General features: G+C 41.2%; 2 protein-coding genes across 2 annotated transcripts in view; both read left to right on the top strand.

The window, feature by feature from the left end:
* Positions 1-222: 222 nt before the first annotated feature.
* Positions 223-2,335, top strand: LOC5569438 (mucin-5AC). Its single transcript, XM_001658479.2, has one exon. The coding sequence runs from the start codon at positions 537-539 to the stop codon at positions 1,491-1,493; it is 957 nt and encodes a 318-aa protein (XP_001658529.2). The 5' UTR covers positions 223-536; the 3' UTR covers positions 1,494-2,335.
* A 9,244-nt stretch (positions 2,336-11,579) lies between these two features.
* LOC5576070 (fatty acid hydroxylase domain-containing protein 2) overlaps positions 11,580-27,764 on the top strand; it is a 39,715-nt gene continuing 23,530 nt past the window's right edge. The window contains exon 1 of the mRNA XM_001662350.2: positions 11,580-11,909. Within this exon, the coding sequence (XP_001662400.2) occupies positions 11,798-11,909 (112 nt within the window). The 5' untranslated portion in view covers positions 11,580-11,797. The remainder of the gene's footprint in view (positions 11,910-27,764) is intronic.

Here is a 27,764-nt window from a genome sequence, read left to right as displayed (position 1 = left end):
TCACAGACTATGCATAACAAGGAAATTGAATCCTAATCATAAAAATGTGAATCCTAAAAATAGAGAAGAGTTCAAGCTAAGTACTCTAACTCTACCCAATACAGACAACGGCAGATCCAAAACAAAAACAAGAACCAAAACACGTCCCGTTGGTTCGTTTCCCTCTCTGCTTATCTGCTCTCGACCACGCGTAGAGCACCACCATACAAACATCAATTCATGAGTGGTAGGGTTCAGTCGTAGCGTGAACGCTTATTGCACCAATCAGTCAGTGCCGTAATAAAACCTCCTCACCAACATCACCAACCAACAAGTAGCCTGCTGTAAACGAAAGACAGATGTGTACTTTATGAATCGCCTACTTGGATTAGCACTTCTGTCAAAATCATTGCAAAAACTGTAGTGCCGTGACACGGATGTGAGACATATTTGTTGAAAAAAAGTGTAATTTTACAAACTCGAATTATGCGATATTGACCCTTCGAGGAGTCGAAGGCATCAAAATCTTGTGACGCAAAAGGTTTTCAAACGCAACAATGGAAAACGGGAAGGCCATTTGCTGGCTGCTGTTCGGGCTCAGTTTGGTTTTCCTAGTAAACTCCGGGGATGTTTCGAGCAGTGGGAATTCCCCGAACAAGGGAGGTGAACTAAACGCGACTGTGTCGCAAGTGATACAGGCTTTAGGGGATAGCCCCTACCATGGCGATAGCAGTCAGGAACATTCGAAACGGGGTCGCATCTTTGCCAGAAAAGGAGTCGATATGAATGTAACTACGACGACTACGACTACGACCTCAGCGCCTACTGTTGCAATAGCGCCGAAAGCCAGCGAAGCGCAACAGCTGAACAATGTTACAACGGCGGCGTCTAAATCGCAGCAACCTCCGCCGCCACTGCCGCAGGTTAATATCAGCAATCCAGCAGAAGTAGGCAGCGCTGCAGTCAACTTGACTACAGTGGCCAAAAGCAACGCAACTTTGCCAACGCCTGCCTCGAATGCAACTTCCAGCGTTAATCTTCCAGCAGTGGGTTCAAATTCTGCTTCCAATGTGACTGCGACTTCAACAACGTCCACAACAACTTCAACGACGACTACGTCCACAACAACAACCTCTACGACCACCACTACCACCACAACAACAACGACAAAACCTCCAAAGAAGCCAAAAATCACCTACTCGGTTGACGACGAACCGAAACTGCTCCAAGCGGCCAAACCCGGCTACAACGCGGGATCATCCGTGAGCGACGCCAATGGACATCTCCACGTGGAGGAACCCCTGGCGGAGCTTTCGAAGGAGTACATTCCGCCGGCGTTGATGGGACCGCCTCGTGGTCACCGGGAGTACGTGGTCCCCGTGGTCACTCTGATCTTCGCGATTCCTCTGCTGATGGGACTGTTCCTGCTGTCCTACCGGCGGGCGAAGGAGTTCTGGCTGACCCGGCACTACCGCCGGATGGATTTCCTCGTGGATGGAATGTACAACTATTAGTTGGAAGCATTTAATTTATAAGATGTTCGGTATCGTGCAATAATCAGCGAGATTCCTTCCCCTTTCCGGCAGAAAAGCTTTTCTGACAATAAATTTCGACTTTTGAAATACGCAATACAGATAATCTAGGGGCCGCTGATTGTTGCGCGATACACCGTTACCGAATTGAATTCTCATCGAAGCAACCCGAAAACATTTGTGCAAATCAAAGCAAGCAACTTCTGCCAACATTAGAAAAAAACTTCTGATCTATTTAAATGTATAAACGTTACACTTTGATTTGTAACCCCTTTAAAATCCACTAGCCAACAATGTAACATGTTTCGCTAAAACGGCCGTTGCTTTCAAAAATTCCCGTAATCAGTAGATAATGCTCACTTACACGCAGGTTTTTCGACAAGAAAAGAAATCGTAATAATCTAGCTAAAAAAAAATATCAGAAAACATAATCTTAAGACATGACCGCAGCAGATCAAGAGTAGGGTCCCTGAGTTAAGGAGCGAAGTGCCTTTTTGCATGAGTTTATACGTAAAACTGAGTAAAAATCAGACCATTATTAGATAACTAGCCAAACGATAAGGAAACGGATGTCTTCGCCCGGAGAAGGTGGTTAGAAAAATGTTCTCCGATCATTGTTTTGAGTTCATTTCTCCTATTTGCTGTTTGTGTAGTTGAGAGACAAGTGGATCGACTGATCGACTTTGTTTTAAGGAATTCTGTGGCAGAAGCAGGGATTTAATGGAAACTATCAGAAGAAGTTGTGATTTGTTATTGTTTTTTATATACCTACTATGTGAAATAATTTGTAGGAAGTGATACTAATAAACGATAATTTGAATAAACTCTGAATTTGTTTTAATTAATCTACAAACTCTTCCTCCAATGAATTAAACTACGGAACACGGAGACAATCACAAGCACCAAAACATCGCTTTTTACTTAATTCAGGGTTGTCGAATCCATTGCCATTTTCAAAAATATCATAGCACGTCATGCTCAAAAGTTGGAAAACTATTGTATCCTTCCATGATAAAGAAACGAAAGAATGTGTATGGAGATTTCATGCATTTTGGAAATATCGGTTTAATTTAAATTGAATCGTACAATTCCAACCAAATTATACCTTCAGTGAATGTTGGAGTTGTATTTTACATGATTGGTGGATTAGATCACTAAAAAGTTTGATAAATCATGTTTTAATCTTCATGTAATCATCAATAAAACCAGTGTTTCATAGAAATTTAGCGATCTGTACCACACAATTGGAACATTTCTGAGAACGGCATCGAATGCAGCAGCCCCTAGGCTAGACTAGAGATACATTATTTGATACTTAAGACACGCAAAAATATCATTTTTGTAATGCAGTGTTATTGACTGTTTAACGATAAACTTGCGACGATCGACGCGCCACCATATTTCACATAACGGAGGGTATTAGAATTAACTTGGAGGTGATGCATTGGAGGTTATTTGGCAATCCTCTCCAAACATTAGCGATTTTGCGGTGGGATGTTGACGTTTGATGACAAATAAACGGGTGCATGGGAAACCAAGGTATATAGATGGGAGGTGGTTGAACTTTAGTTCTTAGAAACTGCCGAAATAAAATATCAGTTGATAATGTTGTTTTGGTAACAGTGGTAGACAAGCCATGATTTACACATAAGTTGTGAACGCCAGTGCAGAATATGAGCATCAAATAAGAGGAAAAACGCTAATTTTTGACCTACAAGTTTTCTTTACCAATTTTCGGATTCCCATAAAAAGTAGACCTGAATCGTATGAATGGGTCGAAAATAAGTGCTCTTCTCCTATTAATAATTTACGAAAAACTTGCTGAATGTAATTTCCTCCACTTCAAAGGGCATATTGTATTCCCGTACCTGATACGCGATATACTTATGCGTAGCGCAGACGCATGAATCACGAGTTGTATCAAGAGTACAAAGATGTGAATGTTATCAAGCGTTTAAAATGCGGTAGACTTCAGTGGGCTGGTCACTTAGTGCGAATGTCGGAAGAAAGAATTGCGAAAATAATATTCAGCACGCTGGCTGTACGCAGTGGAAGAGGACCTGGCGAGAAGTTTCGTCCAAGACCGACGAAGATGGAGCTCTACAATACGCCCGGCAATGGTGTGACGCTACGCTGTAGCGTAGGTAGGAGGTATGCTACTCCACTGATTCGGAATCGTTTACCTCCTAGATATCGAAAGATAAACACTTGAACTCGGAAAGAACTTGTCTCATGAATTAAAACCAGCCTCAGAGGCTGATTGAGTCCTTTTTCCACTTCGACCTTCCCATTATCTAGTATACATAGGTAGGCCTTAGTGGCTTGTTTTCTCTCTTACACTCTTCTGACCATAACTAATAAGTGTTAACAAGAACATGTTCTTTTGTATTTGTATTTCTGATTTAGTCCATCTGACACGAAGTTGTCTTAATGAATGTATAAATAAATAACTTAAGCGAAACATACAGTCAATTTCTTCTAAAATACTGAATAAAATAGTTCCGCAGTGTAGTTATAGTGACGTTGAAGTCAAACAAGTGGTAGGCTTCGTTGAACTTCAAAGCCATGAACCTCACAGGATCATGCTGTCCATAGCGTGTATTGCGACAACCAAGACTGATGAGTTGACGTCTACGCAGTGTCCGTTCAGGTGCATAAATATTTACGTCGGCTAACAGGGACGGTGAATCAATTGCATTCCTCAAAACCTTAGCAACAAACATTGTTTGGGCCACATGACGTCTATCCTCCAAGGTATCGATTCCCAGTAAACGGCAACGCTCATGGGTACGGTGGCAGGTTTTCCGAGTCCCGCCAAGGAAGATTTTTTAAAGCGTGGCGTACAAATTTCCTTTGCACGGATTCAATTCGAGAGATCCAGTAATTTTGAAAAGGACACCAATATTGGACGCACTAAGGCGCAGTACAAATCTTTCAGGGTTAGCGGATCCTTGAATCCACTTGAAACTTTCAAAACGAAACCAAGTTGTTTATTTGCTCTGGAGATGACACCGTTCTGGTGACAGTTGAAAGTGAGCTTCTCGTCCAATGTAACACCTAAATCACGAACACATTTAACACGTTCAAGCGTCGTCCCTGATAGTTCATATGGGAAGCGAATTGGGCAGCGCTTTCTTCCGTACGAGATGACTTGACATTTCTCGATGCTCAATGTTAAACAGTTCCGTGCACACCATGCTTCGGATAAGTTAAGTAAATGTTGCAAACGGTAACAGTCGTCCAAGCTTTCTACAATCATATAAATTTTTGCGTCGTCAACATAGAAGATCCTGTTTCCAGTCGGCAAAATCAGTGATACATCGTTGATAAATAGCTGTTCTCACTAAGGTCCAAGGTTGCTACCCTGCGGTACTCCGGATATGTTCGTGAACGATGCTGATTCACTTTCCTCGATTCTCACACACAACGATCGTTCAGTCAGATAAGAACGGAACCAATCAACGAACTTTATGGCAACACCACATTTTCTGAGTTTCTGAAGAAGGATACAATGATCGACACGGTCGAATGCCGCCTTCAAGTCCAGATATACAGCGTCTACTTGTTTGCCGGCATCAATAGCTCTAATACAAAGCGTTGAAAATTCAACAAGATTGGACGAGACGGATCTTTTTGGAAAAAACCCATGTTGATCGGTGGAGATGTATCGTTTGCAACTTTCAAATAAGGAATCGTTGACTATAATTTTGAATACCTTAGAACAAGCACATAGTGAAGTTATGCCACGGTAGTTGCTTACACATCGTTTGTCACCCTTCTTGTGAATTGGGAATAGGAACGATTTTTTCCAGCACGCAGGGAACACTTGTTGTCGGAGTGAATGGTTTAGAAGCTTAGTCAAAGGAGCCAGCAGTGTGGAGCTGCATCTCTTCAGTAACGCTGGTGGTATCAGTTTTCCGATCGCTCCAATCACTTCTTCTTCCGAAACGTGGAACATATCGTAACTAAACACGTCTTGTGGAATATCTTGTAAAGCACGATCAATTTGACTTGATTGAGAAGCATAGTCATTGAAGGCACGTTTGAATTGCATAGCGAACAGCACACATTTATTACTAGCGGAATCAGCCGATAGTTCATCAAGATACATTGATGTTGGAAGCCCATCTTCATTTCGTTTAGTGTTTACGAATGACCAAAACTGTTTTGGGTTTGATCGGAGGTTCTGTTCAGTACGAGATTTATATTGAGCAAACAAGTAAGCGTTGTAGCTCCTGTATTCACTGCTTGATCGGTTGAAGTGCAACTTTGACTGGTGTGACCGATGACTCCGGTAAAAACGGAGAGCAGCAGATCGCCGGCGCTTTAGAAGACGCAGTCGGTGAAAAATGCAACAGCTTCGTTTACATCTTCAATAGAGTCAAGACGATCCCAATTCATCGAGCGCAAAGCAACATTCAGTGACTCGAAGTTTGCTTTTTTAAAGTCAAATCCTGTGTTGTCAGAAACCGTTTCGTAGGCAACAGGTAACGGACAAGATACAACTAATTCAATTGGCGGGTGATGAACATCAACCGTGGTAAGTGCTTCGACAGCTTCGTGTATTGAGTGATTTGGCAGAGCGACATCATTGAGAAGGACGAGATCGAGAGTACGCCCACCTGAGTTAACTATTGTATTAACTTGCGAGAGACCATGGAAGCAGAAACCATCTAATAGAGTGTAACTTACCAGGCGTGTACGTGTCAGATCAACGAAATATTATAGTTCGCATCGGAAGTTCAATGTACATCGGAGAGATTGTAGTCCCCGAACAGCATTGCCAAATCATTTTCATGGAGGTGACTGTGGACAGCTCCAATTGACTCAATGTGGCGCTGGATGGTATCAATGTCGTTCTTCTTGTCGGATGGCAAGTATATCACTCCAATACTAACATTGTTGCGCGGTAAGACGATTTTAACCCAGAGCTGTTCAAGCTGGTTACCAACAGGCGCAGAATCTACAGAGCAGCTTATGCGCGATGACACGGCTATTAAAACACCACCTCCCTTTCCTTTATCACTATTCAAAGCACTACGGTCCGTCCGGAATACTGAATAGTTGCTTCCAAACAGCTGCGATGAGAGGATACAATCATCTAACCAGGTCTCCGAAAGTACTATGACGTCATAATCCATTTCGCTGATGGCAAGGAAGAACGAGTCGATTTTTGAACGTAAGGCGGAAAAATATCAGGAAGCAAACTATCAGTGATTTTGTTGTACTTGCCTGACAGCACAGGCTGGAAGACCCCTCCACCTCTCCCTACAACAGGATCAGGACGACTGATGAGCGCTGGCTGGAGGGACTCGACTGTTGAGGGGGGCGTTGGGGCTTCCATGGTGCTAGATGTTGTGCGTCCTGAATGAGGAAGAGTGCGATGCATGTTGGCCGAAAGATGCTCATTGAGCAAAGATGATGATGATGGAGGAGATCGGGAGCTCGTCGGTAGTTCGTCCGAAAATGATGGGTTATCACCAAAGAAACGGTTAAATAAGACAGCATCAGTGCAGGGAACAGTGTCAACTTGAAGGTACTTGCCTGAACGTAAAGGCTGGAAGACCCCCTCGCCAGAACCTAACACAGGACCGGGACGACTGTTGAGCGTAGGCTGGAAAGACTCGACTGTGTAGGAGGGCTTAGAAGCTTCCAAGAAGCTAGAAGTAGTGCGTCCCGGGTGATGTTGCGTAGCAGATTGTTTTGTTATCTCTTCTATCCGTCCAGATTCGTAGGTTCCGTGAGATCCATCGCTGACGAAAGGGCTACGATTTTCGCCACGTTTTTTGATCGGCTGTAATCGAACTGACTAAACCGAACAGTCTCCGGCCAAGTTTCACAAGACAAGGCCTTTTCTTTGAATCCAACGGCAACACCTACTTTGAATGACACAAAGTTAAGTGTGCTGATGTCCTTTCCTCTTGGTATAAGCTTCACCACCCTAGGCTTCGAGTCTGGTGGTATACCAATACACTCAGTACCAAGCGAGCAGATTTGATGCTCTGAAGTTGACGGATGAAATGCAGATAGGTAGATCCAAAAAAGGTTGTCATCTGGACGACGTTCAATCTGAACGGTTTTGATAACATCTGCAGTTTTGGTACCCACCATGCCAGATTCACTAGAAACACCAATCGCATCTCTATTAGGGGTCATGCACAAATTACGTCACGCTCCTAAGGGGGGGAGGGGGTCAAGCCAAGCGTGACAAGCCTTACAAAAATTTCGGAAGACTCATACAAAAAACGTGACAAAGGGGGGGGGGGATCAAAAAAGTTGAGATTTAGCGTGACATAATTTGTGTACCATCCCTTATTTTCTCTACGGCGTTTTGGTGTTACAAGTTGGCGGTTGCTACGGTTTACTGAGAACCATGGATTAGGTGTCAAACGGAGTAGGAGTATTGGGCTTAGCATCAACTTTCTCAGAAAGAGCATTCAGTGCAGTATGTAACTTTCCAATTTCGGCTTGCATTGACTGTACAGATTCAGGGAGAATCGCATTCCTCTGGTCGAAACTGGTCATCATTTGACGAAAATGTGCATTAACAAACATGCTAGCACAACCATCATACATCCAGAATACATTTTTCGTGCTGTGTCGCAGTTCCGTCAAAAGAGGCTCGTCGACGTGAACACAAATTGCATGGAATGTAGCACCACAGTATTCTCTGCAGATGATGCGATCAGATTCCATCACATTCTTCTGACAACGCTGACAGGCCATAGTTGTAGGTACTTGTGGGGTACTAGTATTCGTAGCTACGCAGAAGGTAGGTGAGAAACGGTGAATGAATTCTGGCGCACCAACGATGATCAACCAGTAGGCAAGGATAATAAAGTGTTCCCAACTAACATTTAGTGCATATGTAAACATTCTCTAGGCCTTCTTTATACGGCTTTATGCTGAGTAAAGGCGCTGTACATACGAACGAAAGCTTCTATGCTATCCTTTTACCAACAAATCTGGCGAATCTACTCAGCTACTTTTAAGCTGTGTTGGCAGCTCTTATTCATATCGATCATTGCTCTATCTCGACAGTTATACGACAAGTAGCTGTGTAACATCTTCGGAAGGCGCTTTCTCAACCATTTTGCAACTGTTGAATAATTATTATACAGCTTTGCTGTATTATCGATTAAATATTATTTTCAAGCTGTTTCACAGCTTCCGAAATTCATTTCATAAGTATCTGAATTTAATGTTCCCAACGTTACCTGCCACCGCTTGGAATCGAACTCACGATCTTTGCATCCACAAGTCTCGACGCTGTCCTTGTTGCCACCACAGTCTATATCGAAAGGCAAAGAAAACACACCGTTTTGTTCTACATCGAAAACGGTTCTAAAAATATTTTATAATGATCGTAAAAGATGCCATAGCCACGCTTACACCACTTCATCAGGCTGTAAAAGGGTGCGAAACGTCAAACGCAATGTTTACATCCAACAAGCTGAGTAGATGCGCCACAAGTTGTTGTTTTACAGCATACTGTTGTATGCTCGCTGTATAACTAACGACAAAGCGCTTCTTAAATATATATTGAGCAGCATAACAAATCATATTGTATCGAAGCAGCCGGATTGATGATGGCGAGTTTTATTCCACATCATTAGCTTGCTATCCTTTAAGGTGTTACAGCTTAGTGAAAGCTGCAAAAGCGATAACTGACGAAATTTATTCAGCTAAGATTTGTAGCTGCAAAATGTTTGCGTTACAGCTGTATTAACGCTAATCGTTCTATTTTTGACAACTTTCCTTTTTTGCTGCGTTCGCTGCTTCAATTCAACTGTTATACAGCACAAAGCAAATAATCTTGGCTTATAGCGTTAAAATTGTTAGTTGGGTTTAACTCGACGGTTTACGTAACATTAAACACAATAACTCGACTATTTTCACGTAGCGGATCGTAATTACAGGCGTGTTGAATAAAATTAAACAATTTTCTACACGTACGAACACAAAAAATACGAATTTTAGATAGTCGCGGAAATAAAAACATACAACTCCAAACAACAGTGTTGCCAAACAGTTAGGTATAACAAGAGAACAATATTGTAGATCTTACCACGTAACGCACACGCGTTACGGGAAACACAAGTAAGATTTTTCCCAATTGAGTCGTAATGCTAGTAAGAAGAACAACATATTTGGTCTATAGCAATTTATAGATGTCTTTCGAGGAAGAATGTCCATGGCTAGCGCAACATAATTTGTGTTAAGCTTTAATGAAAGAGAAAATATGGTATTGAAATGTACTGATAATGATTTGGTTTTCCGTGTAATATTGAAAATTTTGCACCTTATCGGACGCGACCAATCAGCCGCTGCGAATTTGACGTTTTACCAGTCTTACCAACATAACGGAAAATTCACCTCCTTCGACTCGTTTGCTGGCGACGATTGTGTCGGTCTGTTGAGAAGTTGGCGGCGCGTTTTATTGGCCATGAAACAGATAATAGTGCATTCCGGTAAGTGGTTTTTTCGGGTAATAGTACATTCCGGTAAATTGCATTCCGGGTAATGGTATTGTCTGTTTCATGCCCAAAAAAAAACGCGCCGCCAACTTCTCATCAGACCGACACAATCGTCGCCAGCAAACGAATCAAAGGAGGTGATTTTTCGTTATGTTGGGAAGACTGGTAAAACGTCAAATTCGCAGTAGCTGATTACAAATCGTCGCGTTCGATAAGGTGCAAAATTTACAATATAGAATCGGCCACATCTGTTCGTAACGAGTTTTATCTTCTTTTACTGACATGTTCTCCCGAATTCATGAAAATTAAGACGTCGCCTGGTATGTTTTGGACATGAAAGGGAAATGTCGCCAAAGGGGCCCTGGCGGAACCGACTACGGTGTTCCGGAACAGTCCAATTATTAAAATTATGTTTAAATGATGACAATCGATCGAGGTTAATATGGAAATAGAGCTCAAGGGGCCTTCCATAGCCGAGTGGTTAGAGTCCGCGGCTACAAAGCAATGCCATGCTGAAGGTGTCTGGGTTCGAATCCCGGTCGGTCCAGGATCTTATCGTAATGGAAATTTCCTTGACTTCCTAGGGCATAGAGTATGATCGTACCTTCAACACGATATACGAATGCGAAAATGGCAACTTTGGCAAAGAAAGCTCTCAATTAATAACTGTGGAAGTGCTCATAAGAACACTAAGCTAAGAAGCAGGCTCTGTCCCAGTGAGGACGTTAATGCCAAGAAGAAGAAGACCTCATTATTCATTTTTCTGGCATTGCATCCCAACTGGGACAAATCCTGCACCTCAGCTTAGTGTTCTTAGTGTGGCGATTATGGTAGGAATAATGCATTATTCCTACCATAATTGCCACAGTACTTCCACAGCCATTAACTGAGAGCTTTCCATGTAAATATCGCGTGACAAGCTCGAAGATACTCTATACCCCAGGAAGTTGACAAATTTTCCATTAAAAACCATCCTCGATTGGAGGGATTTAAAACCACGACCCTCAACATGTCACGCGGAATAGCTGCGCGTTTACCACTATGGCTATTCTGGCCCGCTAATACTTATTTTTAGCGAGAGAAAGTTTGATGTGCATTTGATTCTTATCGATGACTCAAATATAGTATATGATGCATACCAATCAGGTTTGCATATGTCGAATCCAGACCAACAACTAGCAAGTTGTAGATTCAACTTCACCTTAAGAAAGAAAGGAGCAAAGAAAAGAATTCTTTCTCTTCACCTCTACTTTTGTTGACCGAACAACAACAAGTCAAAAAACAAGAACCACACCGGCAAATATAAAAATAATAATCCGCGAGTCAATACGTATAGGTATATAGGTATATCCACCAAAACTGCGAAAGCAAACAACGCAGAAGTCTCTCGCTCAAAAAAACTCAGCGATCATCATCGAAGCCGGCGTTGCTTCGCTGAATGATTGCCGGAGAGCATCGCCTACTACTCACTTAAACGCGAACCACGCAAGAATCCCGTTTGGTCACGCTTCTCCGGCTCGCTCTTTTCGCCACACATGCGGGAATACTGGAACAAGAAATCAGTGCCCCTTCGTCCCATTGCCGCGAGTAACGAGAGTTATATGCTGCCCAGGTTGGGTACTTGTACTTGTGAACGCTTAGGCGCAGTACAGTTCCAGCCGTTCGCGCAGCAGCAACTGGCTTTGTGCCAGCCACTTAAAAAGCCAATTTCAAACGCAAATCGGTGGACAAGTTTTTATTGGTGTAGCTATTTTGTTTGCGGAAAATATCCGAGAAGAAAGTGTGTGACCTAGCGGGAACTGGAGCGCGATGTCGTTGGGAGTGGAAATCTTCGACCTTCCGGCGAGGCAGTTCCGAGTGTTTTGGGGCGCTTCCGGTGATCTGTGGCAGTCCCTGTGGGATCGAGTGCTGGATGTAACAGGTGCGATGAGAATGTTATAGTTTAGATTTGCGAGACGCTGACGAATATGATACCGCGAGAGACAAGTAGGCGTGTGTGTATGATGGGATGTTCCCGTTACATGGCAACGACAACTGCGGAGGAGGTCGTGTTCATGAAAACAAATATCAAATCAATTGTGGTCAATTATATGCGGAGTGTGACGTATAAATGGGCCCATATAGCTCTAGCGGAATACGCGCTGCTATTCAGCAAGCCCATGCTGAGGGTCGTGGGTTCGAATCACGCCGCTCGAAGATCCGATAGAAGAGTTTCTCGACTTTCCAGGGCATAGAGTATATTCGAACTTGTTATTACAAATGCTAACATGGTCAATTGTCAAAGAAAAATCTCAAGTGGTAATGCTCATAATAACACTAAGCTGAGAAGCTGGCTCTGTGTCAGATGAGACGTAATGACAGAAAGAAGAAGACTAACATTCCTTATGTATCGCTCATTGCATTGTAGGAGAATTGCACATATGCAATGTACTCGTGATCGTTTATTTGCTGTGGAAGATTTCACTTCCATTCGATGGATGCTGTTGTTGGACTCGGAGTTTCGAAGTTCACATTGCCAAAAACAAAGTCACGGTGATAACCCCGTTTGCGATGAACTTTGATTCATACTTACGAACAAAACCCGATAGTGTGCCGACTAGCGGACTTTGATTGCGCAGAAATAATTCGTTGTTGGGGACCAATACGCACTAATCTTATCTCGCGATACTGAAAGCAGTAGGCATTGACTTTTGGCGTGCGCTGCTAAGTGACGACAAGTCTCGTGTACTGGGACCCCTCATTGTTTGCTGATAACATCGGCGCCGTCGTCATCGGCTTTGATCTTATCTTAGAGCGGATTAAAATCGTAGTGGCACATCAATGGGTCGTTGCCATTGATTGACCTATAAACATGATTGCGTTCAATTCTTTTTTTGTTGTTATCCGCAGTGGTCGACCGGTCTTTGTGATCTGCATTATTTGCTGAGTCATTGCATATCTTTGTTAGTGGATGTACTTTCTCTGAATTATGCGATGCCAAGGTAGTCCACGGTTTATCTGCGGGACAGTTATCTTGGCATTGTGAATCGCAAGTTGAATATATGAGGTGCAAATGCACTTTCACAAGTTGTTTCGATATGATAAGGAAAGTCCAAATTATCAAATAATTTATGATTGCTTAAGGCTAAGTACCCGAGCAAAGCTTGAGATCATATTGAAAACTAATTTTGATGTTGTGATGTCGCGGATTTTGATAACTCAGTTTGTTGTCATTTTGGTCGTTTTAACGGTTAAAATATCAAAACTGAGAGCAGAAAAATGTTCCCATGATATCAAATTGAAAACTGTTTTTGCTGTCAGTGAAAGCAAATTGAAAACAGTTTCTGCTATCATTGAGCAAATTGAGAACTCATTGAGATATACATATTTTTGATTGATATTGAAATGTGGCTGCGACTAGATAAATGCTTTATTTTTATATTTTCATAGTATCTAAACATGTAGCACGAATAAACTTATAATTAAATAAAAAAAAATAAAAACAAAAATTTAAAATGATAGCAGAACGAAAACAAAATATGATATCGAATATTTCATTGATAAATTGATATCAAATTATGATATCAACTTGATGCTGAAAACAATATATGTTTTCAACTTGCTTTCATTTTGATGTTGGGCTTTGCTCGGGTAGCCCATCATTCTTTTTGGCAATAATGATGGCTTTTCAGCTTGCATTTCAAAGTGATAAAACTCAGTCTTGATAGTTTATGTTGACTTGAAAATGTATCACTGTACGCGCTAACATGCATAAAGTATGCTGATACTTTTTCAGCTGTGTCAATGCAAAACCAAATGATTTTCCTTGATTCGAAATGGTGATATGAAATAGAAACAATCATCAACAACGCGTACAAATTTCAATGACGGCCTACTTCGCCTTAAAACTGTTCGTATTATTCTTAGATTATTAGATGCAAGAAAACTTTTGATTCCTGAAAATGACCTACAATTGTAAATTTTTCTGGCTTTCAATCAGAGTTAGCCTGGGGCTGGTAATAGTAGTAGGCTTGAATTTGACGAAACTCACATGGCTCTCCTCACTATAGTAGTTTAAGAGCATGCATCTCATCAAGTAGGGTAGGACCACTTACTTAGTTGTGGGTGTTCCTATAGTTGCGGTAGTGGCATTTTCACTAATTTTATCACACAAGCAACAGAACCGACACTGCCAATCGACGTATTGGCTTGTTTATACACGGAATAGTTGAAAAGACCGTTCAAAATTGCTTTAAAACTGATGAATTATCACCAGAATTGATAAAACTTGGCTTACTTGTACCAATAGTTGCGGTAAGGTGTTCCTATAGTAGACAACGGATACCACAACTATAGGAACACAAATTAAAAATATACCGCAACTAAAGGAACAATGTATCAATAGTGGAGGCATTATTTTTCGCTGACTTGCCGTGGGTTACTGCGATGAAATCATTTTTCTCATTAAGTCAATGGATGTTACTTCCCGTTACAACATTAACATGTACATTAATTGTGCTTCTTGAATTTAGGCGGTTAAATGAGATTCAATCATGCTTAGTACCTCCACTATTGGTACATCTATCCTAGTTTTTGTTCAGGCGACCCTTAAAGTTGATTCACATTTTTCAATTCGCAAAAACTTATACACAACCATACATTCTTTTAATACATTTTTAAACATTCTTTTCGACATACTTCTTTTCAATTTAAATTTCAAATATTATTTCAAGATTAAATCGAATAACTAACTCAAGTATTTCTTCAGAATATATCAATGTTCTAGGGTCTAATTATTCTACTTAGAATTTATGAATTGATCTCCAATAAGAATCTTGAAATTATTATGAACCATAATGTTTACATGGATAATTTTTCTAGAAGTAGCCACTTTCGAATAACATCGAGTTTAATGCAAAAAATATTATTTAAATATTGAAATAGGACATTTTCATTAGTTATTCGCGATTCTCCATCAAGGAAAATAAATAAGTGGAAAGAAATAAGGTCTTTACTCTCGAAAACGTATTATTATTGTTTATGTTTATGTTTATTATTATTGGTATTCATCAACAGGCTGAGTTGCCCAAATGCTGATAAAAAATAAGTACATGAAACGTCACTAATCAAACAATAAAAGCGAACAAAATTTACAAACAAATTAGCGTTAGCGTAGTTACGGTATACTTCGTAGATTGGATACTAACAATATTCATGTTTCTTTTAGATAATCTCATCCACACTGCTTTCAGAAACAAGGTTGGGGAGTAAACCTTGATTCAATCTTAAACAAGACAATTAAAAGCATGAATATCGCTATTCCCGGCCACGCCCATCTTTACCGTAACTTGGAATAGGGGGATGAAATGTTGATGTAGCGCCTACTTAGCGAGAGGCCACCGACTCAGCGACACCCTCATAAGTGCTACGGAGGTGGAGGTTGGGAGGGGTAAAAGGTCATAGGATTCGCCTGAAAAGCTAGCGATCGACACAAGGCATTGTTGTTTAAGTGTTTTGAAATTTATTCTTTTGAATGCCGGCTATCAAAAGATGGTAATTTTTTATTTATTTTTATTTTTAACAGTGTTTCACGAAAGTTTTAACTACAACCCAGTCATCGATAATATGATTTATGTAAGATTATCCGCTCATTAACACATAAAGAACGAAACCGATCCCTCCAGGGTCATCGGATCAACAAGAAATGTATAAAAAACGCAGAACAAAATAAAAATGTTTAAAACACGACCGAGGGTGAGGTTCCATCTGTTTCCTTTTTTTTTAAGCATGAACTATCTATTTCGCGTCATCGTATCGAAAAAAAGAAAAAAAACATTAGTTAGCAAGCAAATAGATATTCCAAATAAATAAAAAAAACAATAATAATCCGTTTCGCGTTAATGCGTATATTGTCGTGTGAAACGAACGCGCCTATTAAAAAAAAAACTTGACACAAAACAAAAAAAAAACATCTAAAAGAGAATAATCGGAACAAACTCACCAAATCTTTTATCCGCTTTCGGCCGATTTCCGCATTCAGCATGTTTTTTTGTGAGACGTGAGACCAACTTGCAGAACTGTCCATTATCCACTCCACGTAAATATCTCGGACTCAATATCCGTCACCTAGTAACACTTCATATGTCCACTTGTTTTTTTTTATACAAAACCATCACAATCACTTCTGGCGTTTAAGCCATACGGTAGACAATGACTAGCAGTCATCATTCTACGTAGATCAAGCTCGTTTCCACGCTTGGTATCAAAGAAAAGATCGCATGGCGGACCCGCATCTGCCATCTTGCTGAAGCCGAAACAGAACGATTTTCTAACCTCTACGAAACACTTCCCAACTTGCACTCCACCGAAATCAAATACTTTGATGGCAAAACTGCACCATAAACTTCCTTAGTATTATTTTCCTTCTGCTCCGGTTTCAAATGAACTTTAAAGATAATTAAAGAAACGTTTTTTGTTGTATAAATACCGAAAAAAGTGATTTGACAGCAGTAAAATTTTACACGTCCGTCCATTTACGCGCGCCGCCTACTTCTCCCGAACAAAATTTACAAACAAATTAAAGCAAAAACAGACATTTAAAAACAACTATCTTCTAAAATATTCTGAGAATCTACTACGGAGTACTTCGCGAGACAAGTGGTAGTCAAAGAGTGACGAAACGCGATTGAAGGTTCGTTGTAGTCTATTGATAGCTCCATGCATTGCGTAGTTTGTGCTATACGATAGGGCAGTCGCAGCATTGCACTGTTACGCAAAGCCCAAGGTTGAACGTTGACGTTTATCTGTTGCAATATAGATGGGCAGTCAATCCGGTTACCCAGTGCATCAGCGATCAGAAGAGCCTTAGCAGTATCCCGTCTGGATGAAAGTGGCTCCAAACGAATCAGCTGACATCGGCTCTCATAGCTGGGCAGACGAAAAGGATTATTCCAGGGTAGTCTTCGAAAGGGCATATCGAAGGAAACGCCGTTGAATGGATTCTATTCTTTCTGCGCCGTTGCTGTAGGATGGGGTCCATACAGTTGAGCAGTATTCTAGCCAGGAACGGATTAAGGAAGAGTAAAGTGCCTTCAGACAATGAACGTCGGTGAAGTTTTTGGCACAGCGAAAAATAAACCCAAGCGTCCTGGATGCCTTGTCTACTACGTACGAAATGTGCTGTTTGTACGTGAGTTGGGAATCCAAAATTACTCCCAAGTCCTTAACATGCTCTACTCGTTCTATGTCCGTTCCACGCAAAGTGTATTGATAGACAAACGGTTGCTTTTTCCTTGAGAAGGTTATCACAGAGCACTTGTCAGGGTTGACTACCATACGATTCACACTGCACCAGTTGGCAAAGGCGTCAAGTTGCTGTTGCAGAAAACGGCAATCGTCGATGGAGCGTATGCGGAGAAATATTTTGAGATCGTCCGCGTAAGACAATGGTGGTCCTTTAAGCGCCAAATTCACATCGTTGAAATACAGGAGAAATATCAGGGGGCCCAGGTGGCTTCCTTGAGGGATACCCGATGATGCAGAGCAAGTGTCGGAGTGACAGTCTCCTATGGCAACAAGTAGATGGCGGTCTGTCAAATAGCTATGAAACCATTGGAAAAGATTCCCGTTAATTCCAAGCCTTTCTAATTTTGCTATCGCTATGGCATGGTTTAGCTTGTCAAAGGCCGCGGACAAATCAGTATAAATCACATCTGTCTGCGCTCTTTGGGTCATACTTTCAGTAGCGTATGAAGTGAGACACAACAAGTTGGTGGTTGTAGAGCGCCCAGCGATGAACCCGTGCTGATCCAATGAGAATATATACCGAGGTGAGGAAGAAGACATTTAGTGTGCGTGACATCGGTGTACGGTGCAAAATGTCTCACAACTACAAGCGAGCGAGCTTCCATAAGAAGCCGTGGAAATTAGTGACGTAGTTTTTTTGTTTACGTTTTTTTGTCTTTACTAATACATAGCCATTGCTTCTTCTTCCACACCTTAGTATATATTCTCATTGGTGCTGATCATCGCTCAAATACTGTTTGCAGTGGGAAAGTAATGGTCCCATGACTACTAGTTCGAATAACTTCGAAACTGCACTCAGCGATGTTATTCCACGATAATTATTTACATATCGTTTGCATCCTTTCTGATGAACCGGGAACATATGTGCTTTCTTCCAGAGCGAAGGGAAAGTTCCGCATGATAATGACAATCGGAACAACCGACAAAGAGGGTGCAGTAAGTGATCGATATTTGTCTTGAGAAAAGCTGGAGGTACACCGTCAGGTCCTGAATTGAATGATGTTTTAAGTTGGGAAGCAGCATCGGCTATCATCGATTCATCAATATGGAAGGTGCTTAGCGAATGACTAAATGGTCGGTGTTCAGACAGACCGGACTAGATGATATTTTGACGTTCTAGAGAAACGTTCAGGATTCCATATCATTTCTGATTTTTTCGATGCTATTTCAGTACAGATGTATAATCAAATATATAAGTTCCTTTATAACAGCTAACAATGCAAACATTTTGACATTTCGAATGTCTGGGGTACATTTTCCTGGAACCATCTAAAAACACTTCAGTAGGTCAAATTGCGAAGCCCGCAGTATCAGTTCTTGATACATTCTGCAGCTGGGCGCGGGCGTAGTGGTCGACCCTGCCCGCTTTCAGCGGACAACGGGAGGTGAGGACCACCTGGGAAGCTGGCAAAGCGCCAGCATGCTACCTTGGTGGACCCCCCTAAGCGTGTCATCGATGTTCGTTGCTGCATTGCTACGCAGCTAACCTGGAGGATGCGATGTGCAATAGCCCCTCTCCGAAGCAATGCCTTCTTGGTGGTCCCGGAGAGACGAAGGGTTTGGCGGCAATGGAAATGGTTTAGTGGGTCGGGGGTGTAGTCCTGTTTACTGCTTGCATGTAGTAAATGGTCCCTAACCCCACACGGCGTCTGTTGAGCAGATTATCCCCCCATTGCTTAGAAGAAAAAAAAAATCTAAAAAACACTTGGTCCAGTCTGTCTGAACACCGACCAAATATAGGCAGCCCATTGACGGCAAGGTTGACTTGGTCCGCATCCAACGTTTCGGTGGAGAACACTTCGGCGAATTTGGCACCGAAGAGTTGACAAATCTCTGAAGTTGATGATCCCAATCGGCCATTGTATAACATTGATGAGGGCAACCCAGACTCTTTATGCTGCTCATTCACAAAATTCCAAAAAGCTTTCGGATTAGCTCTCAGTTTTCGTTGAATTCCACGTTGATAAAGTGAGTAGGAGCGTTGACTCACGCGCTTATACTCCTTGTTCAATCTGAGGTACCGGCATTTTAGCTGAGGAGTGCGATGCTCGGTGTATTGTCGTAAGGCGGCTCGTTTCGAAGTTTTTAGTCGCCGAAGCTCGTTGGTCATCCAAGGGATACGCGTTTTGTCCTGAAAAACATGTTTCGGAACATGTCGATCGATAACGTAGGAGAGCACATTCGAGAAGGTTTCCACTGCTGCATCCACATCTTCGGCGTCAAGAATAGTGTCCCAATCCAGGCTAGAAAGCAGATTAGCAATACCGTGGTAATCGGCTTTTGAGAACTCATAGTGAACAGCCTTGGGAGCGATAGTAAACACGCAAATCAATTGGTTTTCGACGGAAATAACAAGAGAGGTATAGTGGATGGTTGACTTCACTAACGGGGCGAGGGCGCGATAAATCAGTGGAGCCACTTCGATCGAACTGACAAAGCAAAGATCTAAAATCCGATTGTTTTCGTTGGTCACACTGTTGATTTGAGTAAGAGTAGCTGTACTATAACCGTCGATGAGAGTTGTTGCAGCCGGATGCAGGGTTGAACGCTGGGGATCTGGATATAGAAAACCATTCCCGGATGACCGCCAAGAAATGCCAGACATGTTGAAATCACCCAACACGATGACCTCGTCGTTAGCAGAAGCGTTTTCTGCAATCTCCAGAACTGATCGATAATGAGTTTCGATGAGATCATTGTCACGTACGCGATCTGGTGGTATGTATACAACACATAGAAACAGCGTGCGGTCTGCTAATTTTGTGGATATCCAAACTTGTTCCAAGCAGGTCCATGAATCGTTTTCGATTGGATAAGCTGTTAATTTTCGGCTTACGGCTAGCAGGACGCCACCTCCTGATGACTTCCGACTGTTCCTTCGATTGCGGTCACAGCGAAAAATTTCATAGTTGGAACCGAAAACTGAGTGGGATGTGGTGCGACAATCGAGCCAGGTTTCGGTTAGAGCAATTATGTCGTAGCAATTGTCAGAAACAGATAAGCGGTAATCCTCCAACAAGCTATTCATACCACCGACATTTTGGTAGTATATGACTACATTGTCGGCACGATGTTGGTTCATCATAGACTTAGGGGAAGAGGGGCCAAGCAACCAAAAGTTCGGATTTTACTTGAGAAGTGAACTCAGAAGTTCACATCAGGTTCGAATTTTGTTCCATGGAACTTTACTGCTGATTAAAAGAAGATACAATTTCAAACAGAACTTAATTCTCAAAAAAGATCCGTATATATTTGCTAAATACTTTAACCTTCCGCGGATGTTAAGAAAAACAACTTAATAAGATACTGGGGTCATTATGACCCAGAAATGTATACCCCTATAAATCAACGAAATATCAACCGAATAATGAAATTTATGCCGCATTCGAAAGATATACTCCTCAAGATTCTGATCAGTACCTGGAATACCGGTTCCGGTTCCAGTGGCCACCGGGAATCGGCTACGAAGGGGACCATGTTGGCCACGTGGAATTTCAGTACACCCAGTCCAGAAATCTGCAGTCATCACCAAATTGTATGAGATGCAGGCCATATAGGAACGTACTGCCTTCAGCAAACTTGCTTCAGGGACCAAGAACTTCCACATGGGATACAATTTAGTTCAGAACTCGACCACCGCGTGGCGCTAGCGTCGACATGAACTTCCGGTAGGGGCTAATTATGCGATAACTCGAGATTGCGAGCACATAGATGGTTGCTGTCTTCGGCAAAGTTGTTCAGGAAGATAAGGACTTCCACATAGGATACAATTTAGTTCAGAACTCGACCACCGCGTGGCGCTAGCGTCGATATGAACGTCCGGTATGGACTATTTATGCGATAACTCGAGATTGCGAGCACATAGATGGTTGCTGTCTTCGGCAAAGTTGCTCAGAAGGACAAGGGCTTCCACATAAGGTACAATTTAGTTCAGAACTCGACCACCGCGTGGCGCTAGCGTCGATATGAACTTCCGGTATGGACTATTTATGCGATAACTCGAGATTGCGAGCACATAGATGGTTGCTGTCTTCGGCAAAGTTGCTCAGAAGGACAAGGGCTTCCACATAAGGTACAATTTAGTTCAGAACTCGACCACCGCGTGGCGCTAGCGTCGATATGAACTTCCGGTATGGACTATTTATGCGATAACTCGAGATTGCGAGCACATAGAAGGTTGCTGTCTTCGGCAAAGTTGCACAGGAGGATAAGGACTTCCACATAGGATACAATTCAGTTCAGAACTCGACCACCGCGTGGCGCTAGCGTCGACATGAACTTCCGGTATGGACTAATTATGCTATAACTCGAGATTATGAGCATATAGAAGAATGCTGTCTTCGGCAAAGTTGCTCAGAAGGGCAAGGGCTTCCACATAAGGTACAATTTAGTTCAGAACTCGACCACCTCGTGGCGCTAGCGTCGACATGAACTTCCGGTAGGGGCTAATTATGCGATAACTCGAGATTGCGAGCACATAGAAGGTTGCTGTCTTCGGCAAAGTTGCTCAGGAGGACAAGGGCTTCCACATAAGGTACAATTAAGTTCAGAACTCGACCACCTCGTGGCGCTAGCGTCGACATGAACTTCCGGTAGGGGCTAATTATGCGATAAATCGAGATTGCGAGCACATAGAAGGTTGCTGTCTTCGGCAAAGTTGCTCAGGAGGATAAGGACTTCCACATAGGATACAATTCAGTTCAGAACTCGACCACCGCGTGGCGCTAGCGTCCATACGAACTTCCGGTATGGACTAATTATGCGATAACTCGAGATTGGGAGCATATAGAAGAATGCTGTCTTCGGCAAAGTTGCTCAGAAGGACAAGGGCTTCCACATAAGGTACAATTTAGTTCAGAACTCGACCACCTCGTGGCGCTAGCGTCGACATGAACTTCCGGTAGGGGCTAATTATGCGATAAATCGAGATTGCGAGCACATAGAAGGTTGCTGTCTTCGGCAAAGTTGCTCAGGAGGATAAGGACTTCCACATAGGATACAATTCAGTTCAGAACTCGACCACCGCGTGGCGCTAGCGTCCATACGAACTTCCGGTATGGACTATTTATGCGATAACTCGAGATTGGGAGCATATAGAAGAATGCTGTCTTCGGCAAAGTTGCTCAGAAGGACAAGGGCTTCCACATAAGGTACAATTTAGTTCAGAACTCGACCACCTCGTGGCGCTAGCGTCGACATGAACTTCCGGTAGGGGCTAATTATGCGATAACTCGAGATTGCGAGCACATAGAAGGTTGCTGTCTTCGGCAAAGTTGCTCAGGAGGACAAGGGCTTCCACATAAGGTACAATTTAGTTCAGAACTCGACCACCGCGTGGCGCTAGCGTCGATATGAACTGCCGGTATGGACTATTTATGCGATAACTCGAGATTGCGAGCACATAGAAGGTTGCTGTCTTCGGCAAAGTTGCTCAGGAGGATAAGGACTTACACATAGGATACAATTCAGTTCAGAACTCGAACACCGCGTGGCGCTAGCGTCGATATGGACTTTCGGTTGGAGATAATTATGCGATTACTTGAGATTGCGACCATATAGAAGGATTTTTTTTCTGTCTGGAACATAACCACTGCGAACAACATTTGATCTTTTGTAGTGTATCTCGTGTGTTTTGTTTAGTTCATATCGTTTTACTCTGTCACTATTGAGAAGAGATAAAGTATTCGGTTTTCTTACAGTTGTAATTCGTAACTCGATCGCTGGAAAGGATTCTAATTGGAAGGTTTCACTTTTCATTCCCTTCGAAGAGTGTGGTGAGTGCACCTTTGTCAGTCAAAATCGGATCCTTTGATAAAGCTAAGAAATTACACAGATATTGTCCATGCATCAGAATCCTTGTCCTTACTTTTTCAAACTAGAGAACTAAATGAATAAAGGATTAGAAAACAAATTGTTGAATTAGACTCCATTTTTTTCCGTGTCTCGATCATTGTCAGATCTTTCTCGGCAACTGGGAAAACCGAGACTTGTCACTTTTAACAAGGTTTCGAATGTTACAAGGACTAATAAGTGTTCCTTTCATTACTAGAACATCCTGTTCTCTTTGTTTGAAGCAGTCAGAACTAGGGTTTACTAGTTCACTTATCTTTTCCCTATAACGCACCACGAAAAGTTAATGTACCCGCGTTATGGGTCATTTAGAAGGATACTGTCTTCCGCAAAACTGCTCAGGAGGATAAAGACTTCCACATTGGTTACAATTTAGATCAGAACTTGGCTACCGCGTAGCGCTTGCGTCGGTATCAACTTCCGGTAAGGGCTAGTTATGCGATAACTCAAGATTATGTGCATATAGAAGGATGTATTTGGAAAAGTTGCCCAAGAGGATATTTTTTTGTCTCTTATAATGAGGTTTTTAACCCATAGCAAGTTTATCTCGAGACCAACGGCTCCAAAGTGACCATCAGGTTATGTGATTTGATCCCAGGTCTTCAGCGTGAGGGGTTTGTGGACCAACCACAATATTAGAGTCAGTTTTACAAAAGAATAAGGTATTCCACATGGGCTACAGTTCAGTTTAGAACTCGACCACCCGGTGGATTTGACGTCGTTTTCTATTTCCGGTAGAGGTTAATTATTAGAGAGGGGTTTCACATTTTTCGAGCCCAAACCCAACCCGTACTCTACTTACTTTATTTCTTCAAACCCGGAACCGACCCGAACCTGAAAAAATCCTCTGTTCAAATCCGTACTGGACTCGAAACCCAAGAAATTTTTGTAAGAAAAAACAGAGTTTTAAAAATAGATAAATTCATCGTTTCTGATGCATAAGGAAGCTTTCTGGAAGTTAATCTTTCCATAACTTTTACTAAACTCCACCTAAACCCGATTTTTTACAAGCCCGATTCCGACTTAATCGAAAAAAAAATTTCTAGCCTGCAAATCCGACCCGAACCGGTCGAGTTCGGGTTTGAAAACCCGAGACCCGACCATCTCTACTGATTATGCGATATATCGAGATTGTGAACTTATAGAAGGATGCTGTCTGCGGCAAAATTGTTCGAGAGAATAAGGAATTCGGCATGAACATACGTTCAAAATTTGACCGGCATGTGGTGCTGGCGTCTATATTCATTTCCCGAAGAGAGCTCTTTTGAAGGTTTTATCTTCGGCAAACTTGTTAAGTTTTTTTTTATTCTGCGTAGTAAATTCCGCGAGCGTCATTATATTGCTCCTATATGTTATGAACTACACGATCTGAAATGAAGTATATGGTACGATATAAACTATATAATATGAAATGAGCTCTATGATATGATATGAACTATATTGTAGTCACTTCTAGAATTCCAACAAGAGTTAGATACAGATAATGTCATAAAGTTGCGGAAAAAAATACTTCTAAATTTCTTTAGAAGTTTTTGCACTACCTGTGCACTTTATTTTTTAATTGAATCCGGAGGAATCTTATGACTTTACACCAGTATTTCCTTCTGGAATTCCTTCAAAAAATCATCTGGATCTCAAGACGTAGTTCACATCAGAGTTATTCAAAGGAGATAGTCCAGTAACCTTAAATGATTTGTATGATGAATTCTACAGTTTTTTTACCGAGAGCTCATCCGATGGTATACAAACTCAAGCCCTTCTGCTCATCATCTTCTACAAATATCTTCAGAGACTCTTCCAGAGATTTCTCCAGGAAATCTTTCGAAGATTCCTCCTGAGATTTTACCAGAAAATAATCCAAGCTGATCTTTACCTTAATCCCTACAGTGATTTCTCCTGGAGATCCATTAGGACTTTTGCCAGAGATTCTACCAGGAAGAACTTTTGTTCGCCATGCATGAAATTGTAGTTATTTGAAGACGTTTTTCTCAAAGCAGCTTTTCGAGCTAAGATTATAACTAACTGACAGTATATTTGATTCTTGGTTTCCATACTCATATTTCTCCAGGCCAGGGAGTTGACAAGAAATTTTCACAAGGATTCCTACAAGGAAATATGTACTTTAGCGATTTCGCAAAGATTTCCAGCAGAAATGTCTTTAGTGATTCCTCCATTGATTCCTCCAGAAAAATCTTTACTGGGATTATTTCAGGAATTTCCCCAATGATTCCTCCAGGATTCGTTTCAGGAATGCTTCGAAATTTCTCCGAGAAATCCAGGGATTTTTTAAGTAATTTCTTCTGGCATTCCTTTACAAAACTTTCCACAGACTTTTGCAAGGATTGCTCCAAAAAAATGTGTCTACAAGGATTCTTGCACAGATATCTTCAAGGCTTTCTCCAGGAGTTACACTAAAACAATCTCTTCAAGGATTACTAAAGATGTTTCTCTAGTGATTTCTCCAGAATTTATTCCGAGGATTCCTCTACGAATACATACAAAGATATCCCCAAGCAGTTCTCTCGAGATTCGTCCAGAAATTATACCGGAGATTTTTTCCAGGATTCCTCCACGGATCGCTCCAGGGAATGATTCTTCGAGGAAATTCTACAAGGATTTCACAAGGAATTTCTGCAGCCGTTCTAAAACTCACAAATTCTTCAAGGAAATTACATGAATTGCCTCAAGGATTTCCCAAGATAATCTTTCAGAATTCCCCAAGAATTTCTTCAGGGCTTCGTTCTGGGTCCAATAATACTCCATGAATTCCCCCAAGACTTCTTCTTGAAATTTCTTCAGAGATTCTCCCATAAATTCCTGCTGGAATATTATCAGAACTTATGCTAAATATTTCTCTATGGATTACATTAAGAAAATCTCTACATATAATCCTCCAGTTAAATCTCTACATTTTTTTTAAATCTCTTCATGGATTCCTTCGAATATTTCTCCTTAGATTTTTCCAGAATGTTTTTCCATTTAAATATTTCTATAAAGATTCTTCCAGAGAATTTTTCAAGAAAAAAATCTACAGGGGATTTTCCAGGGATTTCTCTAACGATTCCACCATCAAAATCTCTATAACGATTCTTCCTGGGATACCTCCAAGGATTCTCCAGTGGTTCCTCCAGATATGTCTCCAGGAGTCCTTCAGTAATTGACTTATAGAATCCTTCATGGATTCTTACAGGAGTTTATCCTAAGGCTCCTCCAGGGATTTCTCTATGCAAATCTTTACAGTTTACTGTAGATATCGTTTCAGGAATGAACTGGTAGAGATTTGACTGTTTATATAAATGAAATATGAGTTTCGTCTACGTAGTCTTTATTATAAATAGAATGTTGTAAAAAATAAAGACTGCGTAACTGAAAAGCATATTTGATGTTCCGGGAATTTTTGTAAGGAATTCCTCCAGAGTTTTCCTCGAGAATCCCTTCTTAGGCTCCTGCAAGAATTTCTTCAGCGATCCCTATAAGAACTCATAAAATAATTTCTTGTAAAATCCCCAATTGAATGGTGGAATCTCTGGAATAATTCGTTATAGAATTCCTGGAGGCAATTTTAGGACTAATTCCTAGAAGAATCTTGAGAGGACTACCTACGGAATGTCTGGAGAAATATCTTAAGTAATCTACTTGGAGGAATCCTTAGGGGAATCTGTAATTTTTATTGGAGGAATGTCAGGAGAGATAGCTTGAAGAATCTTTGGAATAATCGCTGTAGAAGTCCTTGAAGTAATCTCTGCAATAATGCCTGGAAAAGTTCCATGAGGATGGATTAATTCCCGGAGAAATCTTATAAATCTATAAACTCCCTCAAAAGAGTACCTTTTGAAATTTTCCAAAATTTTTATCTGGAGCGAATTCTTCAGAGTTTTTGTAAATCCCTCACAGGTCTTTTTTATTGAATTCTTCTACGATCTTATTTTAAATTGTTTTCGGTATTTCTCAAGTTATTATTTTTCGATTTGACGATTTGAATTTTCTCAAGAGGGTTTTCTTGAAAACACTTCCGGGTACAGTTTAATAATGCGTCCCATTGAAGCTATTTCTGGAATTCCTCCAGCTGCTTTTTCCAAAAGATGTTTGCAACATTCGTTCAAGTTAATGTATGACTTCCTCCACGGTCATTCTTGGAATTGCTCTGTAAGTCTACTGAAAGTCTCGTTGAAGTTCTACATGAGTTGAATTTGATTCTTCTAATAATTTATTATGGAATTTTACGAGAAAATTGATTTTTTGTACAAATCTTCTTTCAAGATAATGTGATGAAATTTCTCTAAGTTCTTCATGGTAATATTGTTATAATACAAAATTTTTACACTAAATCTTGTACGCAATATATGTTGAAATTTGCAGAAGTTAACGAAGAAGAATTTTTTTATGTTGACATTACTATCCTGTTAATTATTTTTACTTACGCAAAAATAATTTATTCTGAAACAAATCAACTACTTCAGCACTAAATTTAACGTTAGATCAAATTCACGCACCTTTTCATTTTACTATAAACTTGTATTTATCTCAATACAGGTCGGACTCGGTAATCCGGAGTATCGATTTTTATTTCATCCTCCGGATAATCGAATCGCTAAAAGAAAAATTTAAATTTGCGATGAAATTACTTAAATATTATCGTTTT

Source organism: Aedes aegypti, chromosome 1, assembly GCF_002204515.2.
Source record: "Aedes aegypti strain LVP_AGWG chromosome 1, AaegL5.0 Primary Assembly, whole genome shotgun sequence".
Lineage (NCBI taxonomy): Eukaryota > Metazoa > Arthropoda > Insecta > Diptera > Culicidae > Aedes > Aedes aegypti.
Note: the sequence above shows the minus strand (reverse complement) of the source record. Positions and strands in the feature narration are given on the sequence as shown.